The sequence below is a fragment of the Cydia strobilella genome, chromosome 21 (genome assembly GCF_947568885.1).
Source record: "Cydia strobilella chromosome 21, ilCydStro3.1, whole genome shotgun sequence".
Taxonomy (NCBI): Eukaryota; Metazoa; Arthropoda; class Insecta; order Lepidoptera; family Tortricidae; genus Cydia; species Cydia strobilella.
The window spans coordinates 2,501,384-2,525,625 of NC_086061.1; the positions used below are offsets into that span (position 1 = coordinate 2,501,384).

At 40.8% G+C, this 24,242-nt stretch overlaps 1 protein-coding gene across 1 annotated transcript; it reads right to left on the minus strand.

Annotated features, from left to right (window-relative positions):
• Positions 1-5,874: 5,874 nt before the first annotated feature.
• LOC134751172 (facilitated trehalose transporter Tret1-like) lies at positions 5,875-22,980 on the minus strand. The gene is made up of 10 exons (XM_063686547.1): positions 22,832-22,980; positions 21,959-22,191; positions 21,055-21,208; positions 20,345-20,514; positions 11,660-11,783; positions 11,204-11,296; positions 9,617-9,675; positions 7,813-7,971; positions 6,944-7,126; positions 5,875-6,102 (listed from the first exon to the last, which is right to left on the minus strand). Exons 1-10 carry the CDS (start codon positions 22,866-22,868, stop codon positions 5,884-5,886), a joined length of 1,431 nt encoding a protein of 476 aa, XP_063542617.1. The 5' UTR covers positions 22,869-22,980; the 3' UTR covers positions 5,875-5,883.
• Between the last annotated feature and the right edge of the window lie 1,262 nt (positions 22,981-24,242).

Here is a 24,242-nt window from a genome sequence, read left to right on the forward strand (position 1 = left end):
ACTATTGTTATACAAGGGTGCAAAGTTGTATTTTACCCGCGTGTAGAATTGAAACACAAGCGAAGCGAGTGGTTCTAAAATAGAATCCTGAGCGTAGCGAGTGTTTCAACACACGAGAAGTAAAATACATTTGCGCCCGTGTGTAACACAAAACTTTTCACCTCACTATAGCGAGGGAAGTGCAACATCCACAGGCGTTAGATCATCTTCATCACTGGAATTACTCATTTCTTTACGATATTATAACAGAAAACTCTGGAAGTTGTGTATTTTTACGCGAGTCGGTGAGAAAAGGTTTTAAGTAAAAAAATTGTTGACAATGTTGACATTTCTGATGTATGAAATGTCAACGATGCGTTTTGAAATTGCATCGACTCAACTTGTGCGTTCAGAATTATATTTAACATCATTATAAAAAAACAAACGTTTCTTATGGAATTTTAAGGTTTATGACTTAAAATCATTAAATAAAACTAAATTTGGTATTTTTTATTAGATTCTCAAACCATTTATTTAATGATAATTAATATCGAACGAACCATTATCATGAGCGTTTTACGTTTTGTTACCTGTCAAGCTACTTTAACACGCTCCATCCAAGGTCAAATTACCCACTAGTGGATAAAACGCGTTTTTCCCCGCTTGTATTGAAGGATAAACGACAACTTTCCGAGCTAGTGAGGGGAAAAATTAATTAAAACTAACTTAAATAGTCCCCCAGATCTGATCCCTGCGGAAGGGTGCCCCCCATTGCTGGTTATTTTATGCAGTAAAATAAAGCTAGTAAGTACGAATATTTTTTTTAATTTGCGGTAGACTCGTTAGATTGAAAACTTTGATTGAACACGGGGCTTGGCAGAGGGGTTCGTTAGTAATAGATGTTGATCAGAGATCCAGATTCTGTGGGCTCGAAATAGTGACCTGGACAACCATGCCTATTAATGTGTAAATGTATATATTATGATTGTGGTTCTGACAAGTTTAATAGGCCTCCTAGTTAAATTTTCCCTCATAAAAATGCCCCGTCATTTAGGTAAAAGTATTGTTAATTAGGGAAAGCTTCTTTATGCTTCAGATTGAATGGTTAAAATGACAAATAATAATAATATATTCAAAAATGTATCTTTCCTGTTTGTTATCGCCTGGTGTCGCCCCTTATTAGATTAATTCTAATGTATTATAGCGCCAATGTGATTGATTAGTATCTGAATTTATGATGACTGAAATATATGATACTGAAATATCGATTTCAATTATTTTATTCTTCGAACAGATAATTTTACACTTAGTAGTTCAAATGTAATGATTTATAGTTATTCCTTATTATAATTTATTTATGTACTTATTTTAATTGTGCAATCTTGCCTGAACGATCAGGTACAATGATTGCAACCAGGCACAGTGCCTAAGAAATCAAATTTACTTTACTATTACTATATTATACAAATCAATGATCGTAATACCTATACAGGATTAAATAATTGTGTGATATTTGTATAAGAAATACTTGTTCTTGCTACCTGTCTCCTCACTCCTGTAAAATTGCTGGAAATGTGTTAGCTGATTGCCAGTTTCCACGAGCCATAATGTCATCAAGGGAATGATTTCCCCACCAACTTTTTGAAGCTGCAGCTGATCTAATACTACCTGGGGCAGCTGCTATGTTCGCTTCTTTAAACAAAGTTTTTATCTAATTAGCAATGATCGTCCGTGAGGCTGGCTGCGGCCGATTCTTGACACTTGTCGTGAACAAATTAAATGATTTATTTAGCAGCATTACGTCTGTCATTTACAAGTGATATGGTTCTTTCTATCCAAAAAAGGGAGATTTAGCATACTATTACTCGTATTTGCTAATAGTAGAGTCTATTTTTGAGCCAAACTGTGGCCAAAAAATGATACATTTATCTGATCTTATACAGTTGTCATGGTCAATCGTAAGCAAGGTTAAATTATGTATGCGCCTACCAGAGTAGAGTAAAGTGGCAGTATGACGCATTATTTGGAAAGCATTGTTAAAGAATTATCAGTTAATCAACATCCCAAAATGGGGGTTTAGTCGTTTTAGGACACGTTAAGGAAATCGACTTAAGAATATGTTTTATCAGAACATGTGAACTCAAACAACTTGATGTTTCAGTGTTACACAATGTAGAAACGACTGACTTGTGTAAAAGTATGGTATTATACTGATAATTTATTTATTTGATGTAAATCCGATAAAAATTGTGCTAGTTTATATATATATATTTGTACATGCCAAAGAAATCCAACGTTGCCAAGCTCAAGCTTTTTTGTAAGTTCTTAAAGTCATTTTTCTGCAAGAATTTTTAAGCGATGATAATTGATCTGAGCTCCATCACTAGCGCCTCAGAGTATATTTATACAGAGTATACTTCCAAACCTCGAGAATCATTTCCTCGACTTAGGGAGGTGGTAACCCTGTCGACGTGTCGATGAAATTGAGATTCTTCCGCAGGTGTCTCAGAGTAAGCGGCCTTGCTAGCGCTCGGGCTTTGAGATCTGCCCACCAGAACATTTTTTCCCTAGCAAGGCATCATTACCAGAAATATCCCGGTCGATTGGTTCAAGTGAGCGAGGACTATGGGCATCAGAAAAGGTGGTGGGAATACCCACGCGAATGGATAGTTCCACGGAATACTGAATGCGTGGTACATCGCTTGAGGGTCTTTCAGGTCTCGGGATACATAATATTGTGTACCATGTGGGCTGTTGCCGAGGCGAATATATCCACCACCGGTATTTCCCACTTCGCAAAAACTGTATCCACGCAAGCCGATTGTAAGTGTCATTCCGGTGGTAGGTGACGACGCGATAATTGATCGGCTTGACAATTGTACTTCCCCGGTAGATAATATTTTTTAAAGTGTATTTAATTTTGATCTAGAAGATCTAAAGTCCGATGGGTTATGTTTACCAGGGCTAATGATTTCGATCCCCCTTCTTTCATTAGACGGGTTACGGCCGTCCTGTTGTCGCATTGTATAGGCATCAAACTGTGATGCAATAGGTGAGCGTAACCTTGAAGAACATGAAGGATCGCTAACATTTCTTTCTGATTGAAATGAAGGTTCCGAAGCTCCCGAAAGAGCTAGATGACCCGGACATCGGTTTTAGAAAATTGATGGGGAGGGTGATGTAGAGTTGTTGACGCCTGGCAACTTTATACCCACCAATTTAATCGCTCGACACACTTTGCGGTATTAGGAACGATGTGTTCGATGGGTCTGGCAGGGTGAAATTTACTTACCATCGAGACTTATGAGGGTTCGAATAAAAATTTTGACATGATCTAGTAGTATGGCATTTTGATGGGCAATCAGAAAATCGTCTAGGTAAACTACAATTCTGACATTCCATTGTTGCCGCAAGGTCTGAGCTACCCAATTTGTCAGTATTGACAACGTTTTTGTCAAATTTGTCAGTATAGAAAATACACTTGGCGTACGTGCGTGAAACGTGAGACTTGTACGTGAAAGTATATTATGATTATTATGGCATATACCTGCACACCCCGTCATTTGGTTGAGGAAGTCGGGTATCCGATGCATGTTTATGTGGTGAAACGGTTCGACCAGTATATAAACCTTTTAGCGCTTTCAAGTTGAAAATTGGTCGAGCTGATCCGTCCGATTTTGACACAAGGAAAAGAGGAGAAATGAAGCTTGGTGACGGTTAGTGCTACAATTAGAATGCCTTGAGCCTTCATTTTGGGCACGGAGCATCATTGACATCATTAACTATATATTGACGATCGGTCTGCAGTGGGTAGTGACCCTGCCTATGAAGCCGATGGTTCCGGGTTCGAATCCCGGCAAGGGTATTTATTTGTATGATGAACACAGATATTTGTTCCTGAGAATCCTGAATCATGGGTGTTTTCTATGTATATAAGTATGTATATTTCTATATATGTATATATATCGTCGCCTAGTACTTATAGTACAAGCTTTGCTTTGTTTGGTGCTAGGTCAATCTGTGTAAGATTGTCCCCAAATATTTATTTATTTATATAATTCACCACTAACCTCTGACAGGATTGACTCGTTATCAGGGAAAGCAATTTTTGAGGCAACGTTTGTTTTTAAAACAATTATTATCTTGGCAAAGAGAGTTGACATTGCCAGCTGCAATATGCTTGCGAAGCTCACCCATTTACTGATCACTATCCATTTCTTAAAATAGCAATGCAAATAAATAAATATTAATTCTAGTGCACAATTGAAGACATTTTCTTTTGACACAGGAGTGTGATGAAAGGGGCCTGATTTTAAATTGGGATACACCAGAAGTGGTTTTGCAAGGAATGGTATGCGATACCCTCGTATTAACTTTAATGCAATAGCAAATGAGACAATGGGAGCACCAGAAATACTGGTGCTCCCATTTTCTTCCACTGTATGAGGAAGTGCGCTACCGGCCTACTTGAAACGGTTCCGAGTCATGGTTTCTGCCGTTTCTGGTTGCCTTTGTAACCTCTACTGGAATTTCCTCATCCTCTAGTACTTACCTCCACGACCGGGCCGCGAGCCTCGATTTTGAAACTACGCTCTTCCACTTGTGTGGTAAGCAAGGTGGTTTTTTGAAGGTTGACCCAAGGGTAATTTGGTTGTAGACAATTTTGGCAATGACATACACCCCGCGAGGGTGCGTCGGTACAGGTTTGCATATGCGTATTTTGGGAGGAAAAGTACCCTGAGCTCGCATTGCACTGAATTCCACGCGATGGAATTGTAGGTTTTTGTATGCCTTGCCCCCGCGAGGGGCGGCTGTTAGGCTGATTTGCCTTGGTAATATCACCCCGCGAGGGTGCGTCGGTACAGGTTTGCATATGTGTATTTTGCGAGGAAAAGTACCCTGAGCTCGCATTGCACTGAATTCCACGCGATGGAATTGTAGGTTTTTGTATGCCTTGCCCCCGCGAGGGGCGGCTGTTAGGCTGATTTGCCTTGGTAATATCATTATGTTTAAGAGGCCAAACATGTTTCAAACTCCTCCTGCCTTTTCAAAAGGTGATGTAAAAGAATCAGCATCAAAAATGTTAGTTGTGGAAGGGGGGATTTTGTTTATGCCTTGACAAGTGGCTCTTTAATTTGGCTTGTAATGGCCTCTCTGCGTATTTCAATAGCTTCGGCGCGGTAACCACAAATTAATTGCAGAAGATCAGAGGAAATCTTTTGTAAATCGAGCTCATCAACTAGTATTTAATTCATAAGAAAAATTTCATACTTTAGCCCACGATAAAAGACTACGAAATCTATCTTGAATCGCCTGTTTGTTTCCAGGTCTATGAAACCTGGAGTATGACTGTAAATTTTTTGTATATCAGAGTATCTACCCTCAGACCATGCTGCGCTTCCCAAGCGTTGAACGTCAAGAAGCATTCTTAGATAAAATACTGGTCTTAGGGACCGAAGGTTCCTTTAATTTCGTTTCAATATCAAGGTGAACGGACTATCGCTGCGGACTTGTTGCTTCGACGGGAAACTGAATGCCAATGACAAACAGTTCACCGGACATCTTTTACCTGGTGTAAAAATGGCGCGGTCCGCCAGGTGTCGCCACTGTTGCCGGAAACAAGAGACAAATAAAGCACTAGACTGGTGATAATTCGACGGAAACAGATATGCTCTCTCTCAATTATAAAGCTTCCAGTGACGGTCAAGTAATTTAATAATAGCCTTCGTGCAATCGGACTGCCTAAAAGTTAATTACCTACTGTTTCGTTAATAATACAAAGATCTCCGATTACAAACGATTACAACTACGGCCATGGCTGGTTTATCTCCAGTAGCATATAGTATAACATAGGTATGGCCTGGGATAAATTTTAGAAAAACGACAATTTCTGCATTAAAACATTTATTTAGAGAAAACTTCCTGTATTTGCTTGTTGGACAACCCTTTCGTCTCCGGCACATTGAAGTAGCTAAGGAAGGTGTTGACCAAGCCAACGCACGCGAACGAGTAGAAGGAGCCGTGGATGCCCAGCATCGACACCATGAACGGGAACACCGCGATAATCAAGAAGTTGAGTAGCCACACCCACTCCACTAGGATCATTGAGGCGATGCCTTGGACCTGCGAAGTATTAGGAAGTAAGTCAGTTGGTCAGTAATAAATACAGTTCTTCATACAAAGTCGAATGACACACGAGTTACTATTAGATTTAAGGCATGAATAAAGGTGCGTATAACAGCAAAACTGCTAAGGAGCTTCTTGGGCTCAAGAGACACAAAATCTGCGCAGTAACTAGAATACTGTTAAGTTGCACTTTAAGTTGAACAAACACATGTTCCAAATTGGAAAGAATCAAGATGCGACATGCATGTTCTGCCAGGAGTAGAGGAGACTGCAATGCACATTCTTTGTTCCTGTGGACCACTAACGTCAAAAAGAAGTACCTACTTAGGGCGGCACGTATTGCAACCGTATGAGCTACAGAACATTATGGTTTACGGCCCAATAAATAATCTGGAATTTTCTGGATTCAACGGGCATTAGTAATGAACTTGGTCGACGTGACACTCAAAGGCCCACAACACCCCAACAATAATAATAAGGTGCGTATAATAGTACTTAGTTCCAGATATTGAAGCCGTGGTTTTGATGGAGATAAAGGCCAGAGCACTATACGACTGCGTGTTAGTAGATGTGCACGTGCGCGTGCGCTGAAATGTTGGAGCCGTGCACGCACACGTCACGCAAGCGGTGCACGATGTGTCGTCTCTCATAAAGATCTTTATTAATGTAATCAACGCGCACCTCCATCCACTTTAATAGTTTTCTGAACTGTGGCTGCATTATTTTATACCACCTCACGAATCTTAGCGTACTTTTGTCTATTGTGCCCGTTACATGAAAGCGCTAACTGCTCTCACTAGATGGCGGTAAAATTGCGTATGTACTAAGAATCTAGTACCTCTGGAGTGAAGACTTCAGCCAGCAGAACATAGGGCACGGTCCCCGCGCCAAAAATGAAGCAAAAGCAGTAGAGAAGCACGAGAACAGCCGAGACCCAGGCCGGCAGGATGCCTGTCTGCATCTGGGCGCCCAGCCCGCCCATGCACAGCGCCACCAGCGCTGACGAGGAGATTAGCAGCACCTGGAGAAAGATGAGTGTTAGAGCTGTGGAATTTATATAGCAGCGGAAGTGTGCCGGGTCACATGGCATGGCAAACGGGACCCTATTACTAAGACTCCTCTGTGTCAGTTTTGAGTCTGTCCGCCTGTCCGTCTGTCTGTCTATTTGTCCGTCTGCCTGTCACCAGGCTGTATCACATGAACCGTGATAGCTGACAGTTGAAGTTGAAATTTTCACAAATGATGTATTTTTCTTGCCGCTATAACAAAAAATACTAGAAACAGAATAAAATAAATATTTAGTGGGGATCCCATACCATAAACGTAATTTTTTGCCGTTTTTTGCGTAATGGTACGGAGCCCTTCGTGCGTTTTTTTTTAGACTAAACTGTGAATTGTTTGATTTGATGATAGCTCCACTTCGTTTATCACATTCAATTTTTTTTATGATATAGGAGGCAAATAAGCAGACTGTGCACCTAATGGTAAGCGATTACCGTCACCCATGGGCACCTGTAACACCAGAGGGCGTTGCCGGCCTTAAAGCTCTTTTATTGAAAGATTGAAGGTCGTAACGTAACGATTCGGCAATACCGCAGGCGACAGTTATTCCACTCTTTAGCTGTGTATAAATATAATAAGTTTCTGGTGAAACGCACAGTTGATGACTGCGAACCATCTAAGTGGTGATGATAAAGACTAACTTACCCGTCTTCCAGCCTTGTCCGCTACGACGGCGGTGACGGCGCAGCCGGCGAACAGGGTGAGTGCCAGGAGCACCGAGCAAAAGTGCTTGGACAGGTCCGGGGCCGCCTGCGCGAACAGCTCTCCGGCGTACACTTGTACCGCTATAATCCCCATGCCCACCTGGAACGTCACATTCATATTTATCAGTGCTGGTACAGAACACGACAAAAGAACAGCGTAAAGGATGACTCGGGCCCGGACCGAGGAAACCGACACTTCATTTTCTATGACAGGTGACCGATGATCACGTGTAGCTTTCTATAGAAAACGAAGTGTCGAATGCTTCGGTTCGGACCCGAGCCGTTTTAACGTGATGTGATTCATCCTTAAATCAAACGACAAGTACGATTGACGGCTCTATTAAATAGGTGGGTACTTGAATCCCAACGGATTTCAAATCGAGTTACGTACGACTGATTGCGCACCAATATGCATAGCCAAATTAACAGTGCCATTTGCAATGTCAAAGTGTGGAAATGTTTATATTGACACTCCCTCACTTTGTTCTATCCAAGTCGATGTTCAAGTTAGCTTAGACCATACAGAAATAACTAAGGCCCACTTGCACCATTACCATTCCACCTTTAGGGTTAGTAGGATGGTGCAAGTGGCGCTAAGCATGGAGAGTACACCGTCAATGTCAGCAGAACACGAAAGCCATGGCGCTAGTCCTCCGTGTTCTATGATACCTTCGACTTCTTTAGAGCTTCCATAGAGCTCTATAGGTATATTGCGCTATTGAAGTTTGCATTTTGCCTCATTTACAACACCCGTCTGAAGACTATCATAATTATTAAATTGCACTGACACATTGTAACGGTTTGCTATCAAACCTCGTTCGTGTTTAGCCTTTTGTGCTGGCCGGCTGTAAAAAATTTGAATCTTGAAATCTTTGGAAATCTGTCACTAAGAAAATTGTGAAGATCAGTGACATTTCTTTCACAAATAATCTTCTAAATATTTAAAATATTAATATATAATTAAAACCTTGACGCAAACTAGCTAGATCGCGAGTTGCCGATCATTTTTAAATCATAATATGCTGTGTACATTTCCCCGGATCGGGGACCGAGTCTGGGGTTGAGATACTCACCTACCAACCTGGATGCGCAATGCGCATGCTCCTCTACTTTCCGGAAGGTTCCCGTGCTGAGGATCCGGAACCACGGCTGAAGACGTCTATCTCCGAGTGCAACTTTCTGCAACGTAGTGCAGGGAAGTGACTCCTATCAAAGACTTGTTTCGCGCTAATTTACTAATCTGCCAGCTCAGAATTAGACTCACGGCCCTATCTTCCTTTTAGTTAGTTTTTAGTTTAAATACATTTTGTAATTTTAATCCGGGTATTTTTCTTCAACGTATCCTATCCTACTAAATGCGACTTAAAACGTCACAACATTAAGAGATAGGTGCGGGCTGAAGAACAGCGCTGTGCAGTCGCCAGACTTGCGGCACAAGCTGAGTCCCGAACCTATTGTCGCACTCAGCATTTATAATTATGTTAACTATAATTCTAAATGTCATATATATATATATATATATATATATATAGTTAGTTCCTACTTGTATATGTACTTGTATAATACTGCTGTAATTTAAGCTTATTGTACATAGTACTGTTTTTTTTTACTGCGATAATAAATGAATTTTTATTTATTTATTTGTTTATTTATTTAAATTCATTTATAAAGTGTTCATGCAATTTTGCTGCTGGGTGTGCAGTCTATTAGACTATTAAGCACATACTTAGTAAATTAAACCTTACCTGTAAAGTCAAGGCAGTTCCTACAGCCAAGAACGCTCTGCGACTAGCCGGTTCGGTAACTGAAAAACAATTATTTGTTTTAGGCGAGGCGAGATAGGGTAAGTACTCGTATATATTTAACGAGCTTTGAAAGAGGAGTTTTTACACAATTTTTTAACTTCATTCTGTATCATCAAATCCTCCATGTTAAAATATTTATTGCATTGTATGACGACCTGTCTGGCCTAGTCGGTAAGTGACGAATATTATGCGAACTGCGTCATGAGCTCTTAGCTAAGCTGACGAAATTTGGCTGCTTTTTCTCGAATAAAAGCTAAATATCTAAATACCGGCGAAACCAGCGATACAAATTTTCTGCATTTTTTGTCATTTACTCTATAAACACGTCTCAAAAAGAAAAAAACTCTTGATATCAATACGACTATTTGTTTAGGCGCGAGCTATCACGACTTCGCTATTTTGAAAAATTTCCAAAAACTGCATCGACAAAAAATATATTGAATCAAAGCAAAAGGTCACAAAATTTTACGAGAATCGATTGAGAATTGCGGCCTGCAGAGGAGTATATCCGGAGATACGAAAGCAAAATGCCCGAGTCAAAACATAGGTCAGACCTTCGCTACGCTTCGGTTTAGTACAAAGAAAAACGTTGACAAGTTAATTCACCACTCATGATAATGAGATTCATTAATCAGTTTATTTTACTAACAGTCTACAATCTATATTTGACTTGTACGAGTGTTTTACATATAAATTAATCAGTTTGTTAATTAACCGAGCGAAGTAAAGGTCTCAGATTCAGCTTGGGCTCAAATGCGAAATATGCCAAATATGTCTAACCGAGCGATGTCTACAGCTCACAGCGCAACTGGTTATTTTTTTGATGCACTGCACATAATCATAATTATCATATCTTATGTAATTTATGATTTAATATTTAACGAAAGTCAACTAGAAACACGACTTGAAAGATTACGATATCGATGTCCCTTACGCAGACTTAGTTCTTATCACACAAGCAAGTTAATAAATAAAATTTAAGCCAAAATAAACAAACAAACCTAACATGTCCAAACAGTAACACTGTCCATCGGTGGACCCTATTACAAAAGGCATAAAGGTCCAGCGATGGACAATTAAGAGTGTGGGCGATGGTATATGGCCCCAAGATATTATTACTTTCTAACTTCAACCCGCGATTTTTCGTCTTCTTCGATAAATAAAATCCTACGCCATTCTTTGTGTCTCAAACCATCTCCATAGCAAATTTCATCTAAATCGATTCAGCGGTTTAAACGTGAAGATGTAACAGACAAACTGACAGTTACTTTCGCATTTGTATTACTAGCGACCCGCCCCGGCTGCCCACGGGTAAACCTTAATAAATTATATACCTAAACCTTTCTCAAGAATCACTCTATTGATAGGCGAAAACCGCATGAAAATCCGTTCAGTAGTTTTTGAGTTTATCACACAAGACTTTTATAAGGTGTTTAGTGATGTTGACACATACGCGTATCTTCCTCTTTGCGATTCTATTCTTACAATTAATTCTAAAATAAGTATATGAGGGGATCAAAGACTTACACAATGACTTGATAGCGGGCTGTCTGTGCGTCCCCGGCACTGGTTCCTCGGAGGTTAGCTTCTCTTTCTCGGCTTCTTCCTCTTTCTTTTCATCTGGAAATTTTATTAATACCTATGCTCTTATTTATAATATATTATTTTACACAATTTAAGTTCTTATCTTTTTATTAAACACCACACTTAGGACGTTCAACGTTTTATAATATTTTAAATTCTTTCACCACTTTCACTTTCCTGTCCGGTAAATTGTTATGGCATTTTTGGTTTGTTGGACACGGATCATGGATCACGGATCAAATGATAAGGAATAGCGCCAAACTAAAATAAGCTGAGACTAACGACACGGCCAAGAAAGTTAAATAGGTTAACACGTCTAAGAACTGCCCAATTAACTGTGTCCTATGTCACTACAGTGTGAGGAATTTTTAACATCGACAGTTTTGTGATAAACCTTACCTGAGTTAACAGAAAGTAGTTCCACAGCCGGCGACAGCTGCTGTTTCATCACTGAGAGCTCTTCCAAAACGATTTTCGAGGTAACAGACCCGTCCCTGTAGTGCGCTAGCGCCTTTATAGCTTCCTGGAAATATGGTAGCCTTTTTATCATTTACATCCTCTATTCTTCTACACCACAAGTCAAGTTATACACGAGTACATTAATATGTACTAATAGTAGTTGTTTTATACAATCGTGATATAATAGAGCGTTTAGCGACTCTGACTGAAGGGCCGGGCCGGAGCATCCGGCGCTTCGTTTTCTATGGAAAGCACCACGTAATCACCGATCAGCCGTCATAGAAAATGAGAACAGTGTTTCTCAGGTGCAAATATGGTGCTCAAGCTTTGTGGCCTAAATTAGGAGATTGAAAAGTTTGATTATATCACTATAATATACAATGCTGATATAATAATTTTCTATGAGCCAACTAAAATAATACTTTTTTTACTATACAACCTAAATAATTAAACAAAATTAGGTAGTTATCTCAGTAAATAAAAGGATAGAGAAAAAGACATCAACGAGCTTCTTTTTCAGTAAAAAGTAAGTAAGTTTTTGGTTTTGCGCTCTTGACCGCGGCCAGAAGCGATTGATCATATTCATTATAGTTCACTGAAGTGTTTCGTAATGAACTCATTATAGTTGAGTCGGGAGCCCATAGTGCAACGTATTTACAATTATAGTTAGTTTAGTTTACGAAGACTTAACTCGACGAGTAGAAAACCTTATTTGTAAGTTTTTATGCCTATGGTAAGTTTGTGTTTAACCTTGTTTTGGTTCTAGCCAAAAAGAAAATCTTTAACTAAAAGTTTTACCTGCACTGTCCAGCTACATCATGAATCAAAACAGTGTAGGCAGGTGCATAAGTATGACAGAGATGCACTTAGATCAACCTGCAGACAGCCATTCATTTTCCTCGCGGCTCATGGGAGCCTGGGGTCCGCTTGGCAACTAATCCCAGGAATTGGCGTGCTCACTAGTTTTTACGAAAGCGACTGCCATCTGACCTTCCAACCCAGAGGGTAAACAAGGCTGTACAATCGCCCTCGAGTAGGACAATTGTTTTTCGAGAGAAATTAAACGATCTATGCCAGTGAAAGCGAATCAATCAAAGCCAACTCACCCCGTGTCTGCATGTCGAACGGCTGGTCGGTACCGACACTCTCCAACGGCGAGTTGATGCTGTAGTGGCTGCTGTGAGGGTTTTTAGCACACAAATCGACAGATTTAATACGTTTTTGGTTTATCGCGACGAACGAGCTTGCGCCTACGAGAATGAGCGGCCATCGAATCGATCTACCTTCAACTGGCTTTTCATAAACGTCAAAAATATTCGAAAACTACCCTACCTACTGTCGCTAATCAATGTATTCCATTTTACGATATATAGAATATTTCTAAAAAAAACAACAATTAAAACTAAACTAGATATGGTGTCCGGAACCATCATTCCGCCCACCAATACGAAGTATTTTACGAATAAACTAGTCTATAGGTAAAGGACACAACTTTACCAGAGGCCTTTGTAGTAGACCTGATTGTGACCGAACAGTAGCTACACGGGAGATCCCGTCTTTGCCCGGATGCAAAGATACTATACGACCAAGAGACCAATGAAGTGGCTTCAGTTGTTCATCTTTAATCAATACTAATGTGCCCACCTTGGGTTCATCAATATCCGAGTGCCATTTCGCGCGTTGATTTAACGTATGCAAGTACTCCAAATGCCATCGCTTCCAGAAATCACGATGCAGTTTCTGAACGAGCTGCCAACGACTCGAAATGGAAATGTTTGTATCGCTAGTTGAAGTATCTACGAGTGATGTCAAGGGCTCTAAGGTGAGAAAATGTCCGGGTGTTAACACCGACATGTCGTTTGGATCGGAATTCATCTCACAAAGTGGCCGTGAGTTAAGGGCCGATTCAATTTGGGCGGCCACTGTAAGAAATTCCTCATAAGTTAGGATTTGATTCCCTACAACGCGAGCAAGATGTGTTTTAAACGATTTAATGTTGGCTTCCCACAAGCCGCCGAAATGGGATGCGGCTGGTGGATTAAACGAGAATTCGATACTCTCACGAGAGGCTGCGTCTTGCATGAGAGGTAGTAACGCGTTATAAGCGCCTACGAAATTCGTACCCCGGTCACAATGTATACGTTGGCAACGGCCACGGCGAGCGATAAATCGACGCAGGGCAGCGAGAAAGGCTTCGGTGGTCAGTCCTATAACGAGCTCGATATGTGATGCTTTGGTCGCAAAACATATAAATAAACACACGTGTGTTTTAAAAGGCCTGGCCCCACGATAGCGTTTGATGTATGTGGGAAAAGGACCCGCAAAATCGACACCGATACACGAGAATGGTTTTACTTGCGAAATTCGAGTTTTGGGTAGGTCTGCCATACGGGGCACTAAAGGCTTAGGATTAGAGCGGAAGCACTTTATGCATTTCGATAAGCGAGAACTAATCACGCGCTTAGAAGCAAGGATCCAAAAGTTTTGTGCAATCAAGAAATTTAGCGTGCGTAACCCCGGATGTTGATTATCATTGTGTACTTGATCGATGACGAGCTGTGTCATGCGATCCTGACTGGGTAGCAGTAAGCGATGTTTGCAATCGTAATCGAGTTCAGAGTGAACCAGCCTACCGCCCACCCTCAACAAACCGGATGTATCGATAAAAACACTGAGTTTTCTGAAATGTTTAGGCAACTTTTTACCGTCCTTAAGAGATTTAATCTCACTCGAGAATGACTTTTCTTGAGTCAACTTTACTAAACTAGTAAGGGCACCATCGAGTTCCGATTGAACAAGTGGGCCGAAACGTCTGTTGTCAGGGTTACGACAGTTATGTACGAAACGATGAACGTAAGCGACAATGCGCTTAGCCTTATTCAGACTCGAATGTCTGGATAAGAAGTCGTCAAGCTGGTTGACGGCAGTGAACAATACGGTCTGTTTGGGGACCCTTTGTTCGTCCAACAAATCCGATTCAACTTCGATAGACAACGGTGACTTTGGCCAGGAGCTACTGTCAAGTGCCAACCAAGCGGGGCCTGTCCACCATAATGGATGGTTTACAAGTTCTCGAACCGTGACTCCGCGAGAGGCACAGTCGGCCGGATTGGTTTCTGACGTGACATGGCGCCAGTGACCAGCAGGTATTTTCTCTTGTATGTGACTTACGCGATTACTGACGTAAGTCTTCCAGCGTTGTGACGGCGAACGTAACCAAGAGAGTGTCACAGTGGAATCAGACCAACAGAATATATCCTCAAATTTAACGTCCGCGTCGTAGACTTCCTTTACGTGTTCGACGAGGTCTGTCAGCAAAACTGCAGCGCACAGTTCCGAACGAGGAATAGAAATACGTTTCAAAGGAGAGACCTTACAGCGTGACATTATCAAATGTATGGTGATGCTACCATCGCCATGCCGAATGCGAAAGTAAACGACAGCCGAATATCCTGCCTCCGAAGCGTCACAGAAGCCATGCAGCTGAACACTACAAGACTCTGTCGACGGAATGAATCGAGGTATTTCGAGAGACGACAATAAGTCGAGATCTAAACGATAACGAAGCCAGTTTTGGCTGATGTTGGGGGGTGCTACCACATCCCAATCTAATCCAAGAGTCCAAAGATCTTGAATTATGCGCTTGAACGAGAGTGTCAAGGGTGTAAGAAACCCAAGAGGATCGAATATGCGTGCCAATTCCGAAAGAATATTTCGTTTTGTACACTTTTCATGAAGCGTATTGACCGTGAAAGTGAACGCGTCACTGGACGGGTTCCACTCCATACCGAGCACCTTAACAGGAGATGTCGGTTCCGAATCGAAAGAGAGCGTCTTATTATGACAATGGGTCGGGTCGAGATTCTCGAGCAAGCGGGGGCAGTTGCTCGACCACTTGCGGAGTTCGAAACATCCTTTCTCTAGGATCTTGACAACCTGAGACTGAAGGTCGAGAGCTGATTCGACGGACTCAGCGCCTGTCACCACGTCATCGACGTAAATGTCGCGGTTGAGGACGTCAACCGCACGAGGATACTCTTTGCCTTCATCAATGGCCAATTGAATCAGGGCTCGAATTGCGAGGAAACTGGACGAAGACATACCGTAGGTTACGGTATTTAGACGAAACTCTTGTATAGGTTCATCGAGCGAGAACCTGAATAAAATGCGTTGAAAGTCTCGATCGGTGAGAGAGACTAAGATTTGTCGATACATTTGGCGTATGTCGGCTGTGAAGACAACCGCATGCAAACGAAAGCGAAGTAAAATCGAAACGAGATCAGATTGTAGTTTCGGTCCAACGAGCAACTGATCATTCAACGAGGGGCCTCCAGCAGGCTGAGCAGTTCCATCGAAGACTACCCTTAATTTGGTGGTGGCGCTGCTGGGCTTGACCACGCAGAAATGCGCTAAGTGATAAGCACGCCCGTCTGGTTGGGGTGCAATTGGCTCCATGTGACCAGCATCGAGATAATCACGCATGAAATCATTGTATTCTGTCCGGAGCTCCGGTTCACGAGAGAGTCTCTTTTCGAGGGAGAGCAAGCGGCGCTCGGCGAGGGCGCGCGAGTCACCAAAACGAGGATCGACAGTTCGAAACGGCAAGTGTACGATATATCTCCCGTTCGTGTCACGTGTGTGAGTCGAGGCGAATATTTTCTCACACGTGACTTCATCATCAGTTAAGGGCGAAGCGTTAGGGAGACTTTCAATTTCCCAAAATTTTCGAATTTGGGAATCCAGCGATTCGATCGAGCAAAACAATGAAGTTTGGGAATGGGAAGTTGCGCAAGGGGCCTTTCCCATGACAACCCAGCCAAGTTTGGTCTCAAAGATTGTGGGTCCTTCGTCACAGTTGTGACGGTTACCCAAAAATATTTGACAAAACACATCCACCCCCAATAAGGCGTCAATGTTCCCAGGTTTATCGAAATTAGAGTCGGCGAGTTCGAATGCGCTGACGCATGACAGCCGGTCTATGTCAATTTTTACCGCAGGCTGATTGCTGCATATTTTGGGTGTAACAAAGGCTTCGACGCACATTTCGAAATCAGATTTCATGCTGCGAATGTTAAGAGTGGTATAAGAAGTTGTCAACGTTGACACCTCACAAACACCCTCGATAGAGGCATTTTTTTGTCGTATCGGAAGTCCAAGCCGCTGCGCGCAACGTCGCGTAATAAGGTTTGGCTGACTGCAATTATCTATGACAATACGAATTTTTTGATAACTACCGAACTTATCTAGTACCTCCACGCACGCAGTGGCGAAAAGAGAAATTTGGCCCACAGGTGCTGGGTCGGATGCAAGCATGGTCACTTGTTTGTCAGGCAAGTGCCTTGGGGTGTCGAGGGGCGAAGACGACGAGCAAGTCGCGGCTCCAACGTTGGTCGCGGCCGACGAACCGACGCTGACCTTGGAATTGCCGCTTTCGATATCGAAATGAATAGTAGTGTGATGAGCGACATTACACTTTTGACAACGAGACTTCGAGGGGCAAGTTTTAACTACGTGTCCAGAACGTAAGCAGTTGACGCAGAGCCGATTGTCCTTGACAACAGAAAAACGCTCGTGAGGAGTCTTGTTCCGATATTCAAGACATTTAGCAAGATCATGATTTGACTTGCATAACACGCAAAACGATTCGATCGAGGTGGCGCTAGTGGTGACTAGCGTTTTATAGGCTGCGCCCGCGGGTGCGCGATCCTGCGCCGGGCGCCAGGCAGCGGTGCGTGGCGCGGCGTGTGCGCGCGCGGTGCGCCCGGGTGCCGCGGGTGCGCGCGCTGCAGAGGCGGCGGCGCTCTCTGTGAGGTCGGCAAGCTCTAATGCTTGACCGGCCTTACTCACGTATTCTAACAACGAGTCGAATGACGGTACGTCCTTGTTGTCGTTCTGCAGTTCAAAACGACGACGAGTATCCAGGTCCAATTTATTGATCAATAAATAAAACAATGGGAAATCCCAATCGTTGACGGGAAATCTCAAGTTTTTCAAAACCGCGATATTTTCTTTGAAAGTGTCTACGAGTCGGCGTAATTCGCTAGGCGAATTAGATTTCAACGAGGCGTTCTGAATTTCTTCCCAATGTCGGAAGGCTAATTTTCGTTTGTTATTATATCGATCGATCAAAGCCGCGTAGGCGTCTAAATAATTGTTATCCGATAAAGGAAACCCTTTTAACAATTGCAGTGGTTCACCCGAAAGGAGTGAAATCAAAATCGAAAACCGCTCAATATTCGACAATCGTTTGTTTTGATGCACCATTGTGTTGAACATGTCGTAAAATGTTCCCCATGATTTAATGTTGCCATCAAAATTGACAAGATTTAAGCGAGGCAACTTAACGGACAAATCAGTTCTATTTGTCTCGCCCTCAATACTAGTCGCGGTCGACAACGAAGTATGAATTTCGATTATTTGAAAATATTTATCGTCAAATTCTTGACGTACGACATCCTCCTGGTCTAACTCATTCACATCCGTTATTTCCGAAATAAGTTTCAAGTGGTGGGTTTCAAAGCTAGAACAATAGCCGTCTATTTTGCTAAATCTAGACATAAACAACGGTAATCGCGAGGAATCCGCCTTAGCTTGCAACCCGGCGGCTAAACATTCGTCGATACGTTTGATCGATATTTCGCGTTTTAATTGCAAATTGCGACGAGCAAGTGCCTTAGACATGATTAGTTTAACTGTCTACCAACGCGTTAATTAAATGTAAAAGGAACTTCTTCAATAAACAAATCAAATTGTAGAACGAAACAAATTTCAACCTTATTCACTATGATATAAGGTTCACCCGCCACTATACTATCGAATACACAACTTATAAATAATATTTGCGAAGAATAATTGATCTCACTACAATAGGTACGAAAATAATTCTTGTGAGAATTAATATAACGATAAATGTTCAAAACGATTAGAAGTGAGACTTGCAATTCAATTATTTTTCGAATGATTACGAATGTAGGTGACGAAACGAAAACACTAATTAAATGAATTATTTCACTTCGACAACAAAACAGTTAGCACCGTGTTGTGCTGCCGTTGGAAAATAGACCTTAAACGACTGAGAATAAGTTTGCAAGTTTGCGCCAATTATGAGTGCGTAACGTAGGTATGTAAATAATTTCAGCAGAAAGTAACAAATTATTGATTAGGAATTAGGATTAACTATATATGTGATTTATGTGAATATTAATGGACATCTATCTGTGAACATTATTCGATAATAATGCACGATATTTGTGTAGACTAAATACGTAGGCAAAATATTACTAATTTATCTGTACTCGTACTATTGTGTAAATTATATTTGTCTATGTGTTATATTCACTTTACAAAATAACAATAACTAAATGTAATTATCGCTATTCTTAAAGTCTCCAAATCAACACTATTGTTTATAGGTTATTTTATTACGTAATCAGATATGGCACGCGGTGCAAATATTATCCGACTAACTTTAGAAGTATTCTATTCCAACGGTATCAATACCAAATTCAATGCCTATTAAATTTGGTCGTATAATATGATTGCATCATCAATTCGATGGGCTAAAATTCGATATTTCAATATAATATGCTAAAATAACTGTATATCTATAGGATTTTAGGCGTTTTAAGGTAACTTTATCTATAGGTAGCTAAACGATTGCTTATTATTGGACTTTGGAGGAATAATGGCTACAGGCTCGATGCTAATTACCTTTGCGATATTTAAATAATTACGAGGATTATTTATACGAAAATATGACTATGTATTGTGCGATATGTACGATAAGCGAAACGAAAATTAACGATATGGTAACGAGACGAGATTAGCGACAGTTGTAACGAAACGAAAGTGGTTCAACGTCACTCCTGGCCCCGAGACAGGTTAGCTGTTCTCAGTTTGAGGAGGATCCCGGTCGAAGGAACAAATGTACAATCGCCCTCGAGTAGGACAATTGTTTTTCGAGAGAAATTAAACGATCTATGCCAGTGAAAGCGAATCAATCAAAGCCAACTCACCCCGTGTCTGCATGTCGAACGGCTGGTCGGTACCGACACTCTCCAACGGCGAGTTGATGCTGTAGTGGCTGCTGTGAGGGTTTTTAGCACACAAATCGACAGATTTAATACGTTTTTGGTTTATCGCGACGAACGAGCTTGCGCCTACGAGAATGAGCGGCCATCGAATCGATCTACCTTCAACTGGCTTTTCATAAACGTCAAAAATATTCGAAAACTACCCTACCTACTGTCGCTAATCAATGTATTCCATTTTACGATATATAGAATATTTCTAAAAAAAACAACAATTAAAACTAAACTAGATATGGTGTCCGGAACCATCAAAGGCCTTATTGGGATTAGTCCGGTTTCCTCACGATGTTTTCCTTCACCGAAAAGCGACTGGTAAATATCAAATTATATTTCGTACATAAGTTCCGAAAAGCTCATTGGTACACGCCGGGGTTTGAACCCGCGACCTCCGGATTGCAAGTCGCACGCACGCCAGCGCTTCCAACAGCCATTCACTTTTGAAATTATTTATGTACATAAACTCACTTGACTTATATTGACCGGGATATAGACCGTGATTACCTTTTGTATTACCTTTTGTTTTGTATTAACTCACTTGTTCTCTCTTCTGTTTCAGCAAGAACAGCGGGCTTTCAACCACAAGCATGAATAGCAAAAGGTTTACGACGCCTAGGGCCAGGTTTAGCCAGATGATCATTCTGTACGACAGGAACCAGCCGCTCAAGTACGATAAGATGGCTCCAAAGCAGTACAAGGATACCGTCCCTGTTAGAAGATAAACATTACTTGTTAAATGCTAGATATACACATAAAAATACTACAATTTCACGAACTTTGAACTTCTTTCTTTGTTAAATAGTATTTTATACAATCGTGATATTAATAGAGAGCTTTCAGTTGATTACCGTGTTTAGGCATGTTACGAGATTGAAAAGCTTAATTATATCACTATTGTATACAATACTATTTCTATGCGTCAAGAAAAATAATATTTTTTCTACTATACAACCTAAATAATTAAACAAAATTAATCTACTGAGAAAGAGGCTCGTTGATGTCTTTTGTTCTTTCGTTTGGTTTTGTCCTCTTGTCTTGTCAAGTTCATTATTGTACACTAAAGTATTTCATAATGAAGTCATTATAGTTGAATCGGGATCCCATATTAAAATGTATGAGATTACAGTTTGGTATACGAAGTCTTCATTCAACCATTAATTCAACGCGTTGAAAAAAAAAAATTTAATTCACAAAAAATATGTTTTACATATAAAATCTTCCAGTTTCTGAGAAACTGAAGATACGTACCTGAAGATAAAGTTCCTCTTATAGAAGGCTCGCAAATTTCCGATATGAAAATTGGAGCGTAAACCAGGTTTGCTCCTCCTGCAATGCCCCCGATGAAGCGAGCAACCATAATCGGCAGCGCCGACGATGAAAATTCTACAATGATCCAGCATAGCTGAAAGTTAAATAACTTATTAGCTTCCGGATCTGGGGGCTTAGCCGTGATAACAATCGTTCCTATATCGACAAATGCCAAACGAAAAAAAACGGCCAAGTGTGAGTCGGACTCGGGCACGAAGGGTTCCGTACTATTACGCAATAAACGGCAATAAATCACGTTTGTTGTATGGGAGCCTCACTTAAATATTTATTTTATTCTATTTTTATTTGTTGTTATAGCGGCAACAGAAATACATCATCTGTGAAAATTTCAACTGTATAGCTACCACGGTTCATGATATACAGCCTGGTGACAGACGGACAGACAGACAGACGGACAGTGGTCTTAGTAATAGGGTCCCGTTTTTACCCTTTGGGTACGGAACCCCAAAAATAAAGTGTATATCGGGATGAAAAATGCTACGAAAAGTCACGTGACAATTTCCACACATTATTTAAGTTTTGATTGTCATATTGGCGAAGTCCCCTGGAATCGTGATCGCTTATTCGAAAGCGCAGTAAGAACCAACACAATATAGGTAAGGGCCGAATTATCATGCCGATCATTGGGGGAAATCATTGAAATGCTGCTGATTTGTAGAATAAGGAAAACATATTGTAAAGAGTTTCATAGATCAAGCGTTTAGCATGATTAAATAATTAGTCTAGTTTCTAGTAGACTGATATACATTCATTACCCTCCTTTGCGTTGCGCTGTCGGGTAAAAAACAAGACAACTTCCGCGTACAACAACAATACGACTCACCAGAGAGGGTAAAGCTAGCGCCATGCAACCTCTTTTTCTCCCCAAATTGTCAATAAGTACACCAGTCGCGGCTGTCCCAGCCATGGCGCCTAAAGAAGGCAAGCTGCCGACTAGCGACGCTTCCACCTCTGTCATGGGCGTGGACAACACTGTAGAGTTCGGGTTCGTGAACAGTTCCAGTGTGTAGGAAGGCCAGCAGTTGAGGCTGCCCATCAACATGGCGCTGAAGCTCACTGAAATTAAGGATTAATCTAATGGAAAACTCGAAAATTTGTTGGGTATCATGTAGAATACTAGTATCTTCTCTTACAAAGCCTTCCTGCTGAAAATATTTTTGCAAGTTGAAAGAATATTCTAAACTGCTTAAATACGTTTCAATACTAGTCTAAATCTAAATAAGTTCGACTGAACGAATGCCTTTCATCCCTTGGTTAACAATATATTATTCTGTAGCGTAGGCAGTTCCCGAGATATTTAGCGATGTAACAGATAGACTAACAGACAAACAGAGTCGCACCATAGGAGTTTTTTTTATTTTTGGTACGGGACCCTAAAAAGGGATATCCACCAGAGGATGGGTTTTAAGGCCCAGTATGGTTTGTGCATTTTTTAATTCAATTATTTCGATTAAGTATATATCAAGTAAATTTACGTGATATCGTGTTACTGTTTAGTAATGCCCGAACTATTTAGTAGACCATGGAACATTTTATAATTCGGTCTGGGCCCACTATTGCCTTATTTCAAGACAAAGAGTGAAAGGTTTAGGCTTATTAAGCTATGTAACGATGAACATAATACCATTGAAAGTCTTGATTTTAGCCCACGATATTCGCGGTACCTAATACATGTAGTAGATTTTACAAAACTTACCAGTCACTCCAGTTATGCATTGCTGTGCCTTTCCCATTTTTACTAAATTATTCTACTTAGTACCTACTAAAACTACTTTACTTGCTAATTAAATGTAGCAATCTTGCAAAATATGCGTTATAACTGTCGACTGACAGAGGCTGAAACTGTTTAAAAGACATTGCAAGAGAACAATCCGTTAGAAAAGATAAACAGTAATGTGACAATTTGAAGACGAAGCAAATATTGTTATAGAGAGATAGCGAATATAACTTTTAAAACATTGTTTATCAGTTGCCAAAGATTTGTAGCTCATTTTCAGAATAATTGTCATGATGAGGGCTCGGGTCATTATCAATCTTTATGCCGGTTATCTTTCTCCGTGCCTTAGCATTTCCTAGGTTAAGTCGCTAGACGCTGATACTTCTACGCGTTGCTTTGCATCAAATACTGTGTCAAATTGTACCTACCGGTAACCATGGTATCTAGGTTAAACCGGTTAACCCAGGGTTAGTGGGATGGTGCAAGTGGCCCTTAGTGTAGCAATGTGACAATTTGAAGACGAAGCAAATATTGTTATAGAGAGATAGTGAATACAACTAACACATTGCTTTACTTATCAGTTGCCAAAGATTTGTGGCTTATTTTCATAATAACTACTTGTCATGCTGAGAACTCGGGTCATTATCATTCTTTAGGCCGGTTATCTTTCTCCGTGCCTTAGACGACGGCGGATTCAATAGTGTACTTTTGTTTTTAAGGTTCCCTACCTTCGTACGATACGACGAAGCAACATACTAAAAACGAATTGATTGACCGAAAACCAAGATCTCCGTTTCAACTTGGGCAAAAATGTCTGTTCGGTTTTTCTCCTCTACAGAAGGTAGCATTTCTCGTGAAATTTTGTGTTTTTCATGGATTATATTATGGATGGATTTATTTTGTCAATTCAGTTTTTGGATTTTTTTCAAAATGCCGGAGGCATGGGGGATCACAAGGCCTAGTTTGAATACGTATTTAATTTAATCACTCGTGTGCCAATAGTACGAGTCAAATGGGTTGATAAATGGAGGGTTGAATGGAGATTAAGTGAAACCAAACAATACCGAAGATGTGTCATATATTCTCGGTATTTATAGAGAGAGAGAGAGCACGTAAATCTAAAGATAACTTATTTATAGGCTATTATTACTTGCTATTTATACACGTTGACACAAGCAATATGCGTTTATGTCGCAGGCTAGCAGTAAACTATTGTACTGCTAACCACTGAGTGGCTTATTGCCATATTACACGAGTACAAGAAGTTAGTAGGTATAAATAGTATCTCGTTACCATAAGTTTCTGCAAAACTACTAGTTCAATGCCCGAGGTTTACGTTAAAACAGATGAATGTCAAATGAAAAAAATTCTCAAAGAAGGTTGAGCAGAT

Bases quoted from the DNA above. Each gene is read 5' to 3' on its own strand.
- LOC134751172 (XM_063686547.1), bottom strand. From the start codon at position 22,868: ATGGGAAAGGCACAGCAATGCATAACTGGAGTGACTG. The intron at 9,676-11,203 runs GTAAGTCTTTGA...ATTGTTTTTCAG, and splicing joins GCCCGCTATCAAGTCATTGT to TTACCGAACCGGCTAGTCGC. The intron at 7,972-9,616 runs GTAAGGTTTAAT...GTGACGTTCCAG, and splicing joins GAACTGCCTTGACTTTACAG to GTGGGCATGGGGATTATAGC.